This window comes from Oncorhynchus keta, unplaced genomic scaffold, assembly GCF_023373465.1.
Source record: "Oncorhynchus keta strain PuntledgeMale-10-30-2019 unplaced genomic scaffold, Oket_V2 Un_contig_4644_pilon_pilon, whole genome shotgun sequence".
Taxonomy (NCBI): domain Eukaryota; kingdom Metazoa; phylum Chordata; class Actinopteri; order Salmoniformes; family Salmonidae; genus Oncorhynchus; species Oncorhynchus keta.
Genome location: NW_026287883.1, coordinates 20001 through 27164, shown reverse-complemented (window position 1 = coordinate 27164; position 7164 = coordinate 20001). Strand labels below are relative to the sequence as shown.

Genomic DNA, 7164 nt, shown 5'->3' with positions numbered 1-7164 from the left:
GATGTTGTACAGCTGACTGGGCTGTGAATGTCTGATGTTGTACAGCTGACTGGGCTGTGAATGTCTGATGTTGTACAGCATACTGGGCTGTGAATGTCTGGTGTTGTACAGCTCACTGGGCTGTGAATGTCTGATGTTGTACAGCTGACTGGGCTGTGAATGTCTGATGTTGTACAGCTGACTGGGCTGTGAATGTCTGATGTTGTACAGCTGACTGGGCTGTGAATGTCTGATGTTGTACAGCTGACTGGGCTGTGAATGTCTGATGTTGTACAGCTGACTGGGCTGTGATGTTGTACAGCTGACTGGGCTGTGATGTTGTACAGCTGACTGGGCTGTGATGTTGTACAGCTCACTGGGCTGTGAATGTCTGATGTTGTACAGCTGACTGGGCTGTGAATGTGTGATGTTGTACAGCTGACTGGGCTGTGATGTTGTACAGCTGACTGGGCTGTGATGTTGTACAGCTGACTGGACTGTGAATGTCTGATGTTGTACAGCTGACTGGGCTGTGAATGTCTGATGTTGTACAGCTGACTGGGCTGTGAATGTCTGGTGTTGTACAGCTGACTGGACTGTGAATGTCTGATGTTGTACAGCTGACTGGGCTGTGAATGTCTGATGTTGTACAGCTGACTGGGCTGTGATGTTGTACAGCTGACTGGGCTGTGATGTTGTACAGCTGACTGGACTGTGAATGTCTGATGTTGTACAGCTGACTGGTCGGTGAATGTCTGATGTTGTACAGCTGACTGGGCTGTGATGTTGTACAGCTGACTGGGCTGTGAATGTCTGATGTTGTACAGCTCACTGGGCTGTGAATGTCTGATGTTGTACAGCTCACTGGGCTGTGAATGTCTGATGTTGTACAGCTGACTGGGCTGTGAATGTCTGATGTTGTACAGCTGACTGGGCTGTGAATGTCTGATGTTGTACAGCTGACTGGGCTGTGATGTTGTACAGCTCACTGGGCTGTGAATGTCTGATGTTGTACAGCTGACTGGGCTGTGATGTTGTACAGCTGACTGGGCTGTGAATGTCTGATGTTGTACAGCTGACTGGGCTGTGAATGTCTGGTGTTGTTCAGCTGACTGGGCTGTGAATGTCTGATGTTGTACAGCTGACTGGGCTGTGAATGTCTGGTGTTGTACAGCTGACTGGGCTGTGAATGTCTGATGTTGTACAGCTGACTGGGCTGTGAATGTCTGGTGTTGTACAGCTGACTGGGCTGTGAATGTCTGATGTTGTACAGCTGACTGGGCTGTGAATGTCTGATGTTGTACAGCTGACTGGACTGTGAATGTCTGATGTTGTACAGCTGACTGGGCTGTGAATGTCTGGTGTTGTACAGCTGACTGGGCTGTGAATGTCTGATGTTGTACAGCTGACTGGGCTGTGAATGTCTGATGTTGTACAGCTCACTGGGCTGTGAATGTCTGATGTTGTACAGCTGACTGGGCTGTGAATGTCTGATGTTGTACAGCTGACTGGGCTGTGATGTTGTACAGCTGACTGGGCTGTGAATGTCTGATGTTGTACAGCTGACTGGGCTGTGAATGTCTCTATAGGGGGGGCAGGTAGTCTAGTGGTTAGAGTGTAGGGGGGGGCAGGTAGTCTAGTGGTTAGAGTGTAGGGGGGGGCAGGTAGTCTAGTGGTTAGAGTGTAGGGGGGGCAGGTAGTCTAGTGGTTAGAGTGTAGGGGGGCAGGTAGTCTAGTGGTTAGAGTGTAGGGGAGGCTGGTAGTCTAGTGGTTAGAGTGTAGGGGAGGCAGGTAGTCTAGTTGTTAGAGTGTAGGGGAGGCTGGTAGTCTAGTTGTTAGAGTGTAGTCTATTGACAGAGCTGTGTTTCTCTCTCTCTGTTAACAGGTCTGTTGGTGTACGTGTCGGGGCGGCAGGTAGTCTAGTGGTTAGAGTGCAGGGGGGGCAGGTAGTCTAGTTGTTAGAGTGTAGGGGGGGCAGGTAGTCTAGTGGTTAGAGTGTAGGGGGGGCAGGTAGTCTAGTTGTTAGAGTGTAGGGGGGGCAGGTAGTCTAGTTGTTAGAGTGTAGGGGAGGCTGGTAGTCTAGTTGTTAGAGTGTAGGGGGGGCAGGTAGTCTAGTGGTTAGAGTGTAGGGGGGGCAGGTAGTCTAGTTGTTAGAGTGTAGGGGAGGCTGGTAGTCTAGTGGTTAGAGTGTAGGGGGGGCAGGTAGTCTAGTGGTTAGAGTGTAGGGGGGGCAGGTAGTCTAGTTGTTAGAGTGTAGGGGAGGCTGGTAGTCTAGTTGTTAGAGTGTAGGGGAGGCTGGTAGTCTAGTTGTTAGAGTGTAGGGGGGGCAGGTAGTCTAGTGGTTAGAGTGTAGGGGAGGCAGGTAGTCTAGTTGTTAGAGTGTAGGGGAGGCTGGTAGTCTAGTGGTTAGAGTGTAGGGGGGGCTGGTAGTCTAGTGGTTAGAGTGTAGGGGGGGCTGGTAGTCTAGTGGTTAGAGTGTAGGGGGGGCAGGTAGTCTAGTGGTTAGAGTGTAGGGGGGGCAGGTAGTCTAGTGGTTAGAGTGTAGGGGAGGCAGGTAGTCTAGTTGTTAGAGTGTAGGGGAGGCTGGTAGTCTAGTGGTTAGAGTGTAGGGGGGGCAGGTAGTCTAGTGGTTAGAGTGTAGTCTATTGACAGAGCTGTGTTTCTCTCTCTCTGTTAACAGGTCTGTTGGTGTACGTGTCGATGATGGTGGGGGCTTTCGTGTGGGGCAGCCTGGCGGATAAGATGGGCCGTAGGAAATGTCTGATCTACTGTCTGGTCATCGACTGTGTCTTCAGCTTCCTGTCCTGCTTCGCTCAGGGATACGGATTCTTCCTCTTCTTCAGGTTCTGCTCCGGCTTCGGGTGAGATGAGACTCTGTTGCTGAGATGGAGAGAGAGATGAGGAAAGAGATGGCGAGAGGGATGTAGAGAGAGAGATGTAAGAGAGATGGATGTAGAGAGATGGCGAGAGGGATGTAGAGAGAGGGATGGAGAGGGAGATGAAGAGAGATAGATGAAGAGAGATGGATGTAGAGAGAGGGATGGAGAGATAGATGAAGAGAGATGGATGTAGAGAGGGATGGAGAGGGAGATGAGGAGAGATGGATGTAGAGAGAGGGATGGAGAGGGAGATGAAGAGAGATAGATGAAGAGAGATGGATGTAGAGAGAGGGATGGAGAGATAGATGAAGAGAGATGGATGTTGAGAGAGGGATGGAGAGGGAGATGAGGAGAGATGGATGTAGAGAGAGGGATGGAGAGAGAGGGATGGAGATGGAGATGAGGAGAGATGGATGTTGAGAGAGGGATGGAGAGGGAGATGAGGAGAGATGGATGTTGAGAGAGGGAGGGAGAGGAAGATGAAGAGACATGATTACTGCAAGCTAGCTCTGTCTGGAGGAATCCCTGAACTCAGCTCTGTCTGGAGGACTCCCTGAACCCAGCTCTGTCTGGAGGACTCCCCCTGAACCCAGATCTGTCTGGAGGACTCCCTGAACCCAGCTCTGTCTGGAGGACTCCCCCTGAACCCAGCTCTGTCTGGAGGACTCCCCTGAACCCAGCTCTGTCTGGAGGACTCCCTGAACTCAGCTCTGTCTGGAGGAATCCCTGAGCCCAGCTCTGTCTGGAGGACTCCCCTGAACCCAGCTCTGTCTGGAGGACTCCCTGAACCCAGCTCTGTCTGGAGGACTCCCTGAACCCAGCTCTGTCTGGAGGACTCCCTGAACCCAGCTCTGTCTGGAGGACTCCCTGAACCCAGCTCTGTCTGGAGGACTCCCCGAACCCAGCTCTGTCTGGAGGACTCCCCGAACCCAGCTCTGTCTGGAGGACTCCCTGAGCCCAGCTTTGTCTGGAGGACTCCCTGAACCCAGCTCTGTCTGGAGGACTCCCTGAACCCAGCTCTGTCTGGAGGACTCCCCCTGAACCCAGCTCTGTCTGGAGGACTCCCTGAACCCAGCTCTGTCTGGAGGACTCCTTGAACCCAGCTCTGTCTGGAGGACTCCCCCTGAACCCAGCTCTGTCTGGAGGACTCCCCTGAACCCAGCTCTGTCTGGAGGACTCCCCCTGAACCCAGCTCTGTCTGGAGGACTCTCCCTGAACCCAGCTCTGTCTGGAGGACTCTCCCTGAACCCAGCTCTGTCTGGAGGACTCCCTGAACCCAGCTCTGTCTGGAGGACTCCCCCTGAACCCAGCTCTGTCTGGAGGACTCCCTGAACTCAGCTCTGTCTGGAGGACTCCCCCTGAACTCAGCTCTGTCTGGAGGACTCCCTGAACTCAGCTCTGTCTGGAGGACTCCCCCTGAACCCAGCTCTGTCTGGAGGACTCTCCTTGAACCCAGCTCTGTCTGGAGGACTCTCCCTGAACCCAGCTCTGTCTGGAGGACTCCCTGAACCCAGCTCTGTCTGGAGGACTCCCCCTGAACCCAGCTCTGTCTGGAGGACTCCCTGAACTCAGCTCTGTCTGGAGGAATCCCTGAGCCCAGCTCTGTCTGGAGGACTCCCCCTGAACCCAGCTCTGTCTGGAGGACTCCCTGAACCCAGCTCTGTCTGGAGGACTCCCTGAACCCAGCTCTGTCTGGAGGACTCCCTGAACCCAGCTCTGTCTGGAGGACTCCCTGAACCCAGCTCTGTCTGGAGGACTCCCCGAACCCAGCTCTGTCTGGAGGACTCCCTGAGCCCAGCTTTGTCTGGAGGACTCCCTGAACCCAGCTCTGTCTGGAGGACTCCCTGAACCCAGCTCTGTCTGGAGGACTCCCCCTGAACCCAGCTCTGTCTGGAGGACTCCTTGAACCCAGCTCTGTCTGGAGGACTCCTTGAACCCAGCTCTGTCTGGAGGACTCCCCCTGAACCCAGCTCTGTCTGGAGGACTCCCCCTGAACCCAGCTCTGTCTGGAGGACTCCCCCTGAACCCAGCTCTGTCTGGAGGACTCTCCCTGAACCCAGCTCTGTCTGGAGGACTCTCCCTGAACCCAGCTCTGTCTGGAGGACTCCCTGAACCCAGCTCTGTCTGGAGGACTCCCCCTGAACCCAGCTCTGTCTGGAGGACTCCCTGAACTCAGCTCTGTCTGGAGGACTCCCCTGAACTCAGCTCTGTCTGGAGGACTCCCTGAACTCAGCTCTGTCTGGAGGACTCCCCCTGAACCCAGCTCTGTCTGGAGGACTCTCCTTGAACCCAGCTCTGTCTGGAGGACTCTCCCTGAACCCAGCTCTGTCTGGAGGACTCCCTGAACCCAGCTCTGTCTGGAGGACTCCCCCTGAACTCAGCTCTGTCTGGAGGACTCCCTGAACTCAGCTCTGTCTGGAGGACTCCCTGAACCCAGCTCTGTCTGGAGGACTCCTTGAACCCAGCTCTGTCTGGAGGACTCCCCCTGAACCCAGCTCTGTCTGGAGGACTCCCCCTGAACCCAGCTCTGTCTGGAGGACTCCCCCTGAACCCAGCTCTGTCTGGAGGACTCCCTGAACCCAGCTCTGTCTGGAGGACTCCCTGAACCCAGCTCTGTCTGGAGGACTCCCTGAACCCAGCTCTGTCTGGAGGACTCCCCCTGAACCCAGCTCTGTCTGGAGGACTCCCTGAACCCAGCTCTGTCTGGAGGACTCCTTGAACCCAGCTCTGTCTGGAGGACTCCCCCTGAACCCAGCTCTGTCTGGAGGACTCCCTCTGAACCCAGCTCTGTCTGGAGGACTCCCCCTGAACCCAGCTCTGTCTGGAGGACTCCCTGAACCCAGCTCTGTCTGGAGGACTCCTTGAACCCAGCTCTGTCTGGAGGACTCCCCCTGAACCCAGCTCTGTCTGGAGGACTCCCTCTGAACCCAGCTCTGTCTGGAGGACTCCCCCTGAACCCAGCTCTGTCTGGAGGACTCTCCCTGAACCCAGCTCTGTCTGGAGGACTCTCCCTGAACCCAGCTCTGTCTGGAGGACTCCCTGAACCCAGCTCTGTCTGGAGGACTCCCCCTGAACCCAGCTCTGTCTGGAGGACTCCCTGAACTCAGCTCTGTCTGGAGGACTCCCCCTGAACTCAGCTCTGTCTGGAGGACTCCCTGAACTCAGCTCTGTCTGGAGGACTCCCCCTGAACCCAGCTCTGTCTGGAGGACTCTCCTTGAACCCAGCTCTGTCTGGAGGACTCTCCCTGAACCCAGCTCTGTCTGGAGGACTCCCTGAACCCAGCTCTGTCTGGAGGACTCCCCCTGAACTCAGCTCTGTCTGGAGGACTCCCTGAACTCAGCTCTGTCTGGAGGACTCCCTGAACCCAGCTCTGTCTGGAGGACTCCTTGAACCCAGCTCTGTCTGGAGGACTCCCCCTGAACCCAGCTCTGTCTGGAGGACTCCCCCTGAACCCAGCTCTGTCTGGAGGACTCCCCCTGAACCCAGCTCTGTCTGGAGGACTCCCCCTGAACCCAGCTCTGTCTGGAGGACTCTCCCTGAACCCAGCTCTGTCTGGAGGACTCTCCCTGAACCCAGCTCTGTCTGGAGGACTCCCTGAACCCAGCTCTGTCTGGAGGACTCCCCCTGAACCCAGCTCTGTCTGGAGGACTCCCTGAACTCAGCTCTGTCTGGAGGACTCCCCTGAACTCAGCTCTGTCTGGAGGACTCCTGAACTCAGCTCTGTCTGGAGGACTCCCCTGAACCCAGCTCTGTCTGGAGGACTCTCCTTGAACCCAGCTCTGTCTGGAGGACTCTCCCTGAACCCAGCTCTGTCTGGAGGACTCCCTGAACCCAGCTCTGTCTGGAGGACTCCCCCTGAACTCAGCTCTGTCTGGAGGACTCCCTGAACTCAGCTCTGTCTGGAGGACTCCCCCTGAACCCAGCTCTGTCTGGAGGACTCTCCCTGAACCCAGCTCTGTCTGGAGGACTCTCCCTGAACCCAGCTCTGTCTGGAGGACTCCCTGAACCCAGCTCTGTCTGGAGGACTCCCCCTGAACTCAGCTCTGTCTGGAGGACTCCCTGAACTCAGCTCTGTCTGGAGGACTCCCCCTGAACCCAGCTCTGTCTGGAGGACTCTCCCTGAACCCAGCTCTGTCTGGAGGACTCTCCCTGAACCCAGCTCTGTCTGGAGGACTCCCTGAACTCAGCTCTGTCTGGAGGACTCTCCCTGAACCCAGCTCTGTCTGGAGGACTCCCTGAACCCAGCACTGTCTGGGGGACTCCCCCTGAACCCAGCTCTGTCTGGAGGACTCCCTGAACCCAGCA

At 55.9% G+C, this 7164-nt stretch overlaps 1 protein-coding gene across 1 annotated transcript in view; it reads left to right on the top strand.

Moving 5' to 3' along the window:
- Positions 1-2664: 2664 nt before the first annotated feature.
- LOC127924845 (synaptic vesicle glycoprotein 2C-like) overlaps positions 2665-7164 on the top strand; it is a 13923-nt gene continuing 9423 nt past the window's right edge. Inside the window, exon 1 of the mRNA XM_052509459.1 lies at positions 2665-2840. Within this exon, the coding sequence (XP_052365419.1) occupies positions 2680-2840 (161 nt within the window). The 5' untranslated portion in view covers positions 2665-2679. The remainder of the gene's footprint in view (positions 2841-7164) is intronic.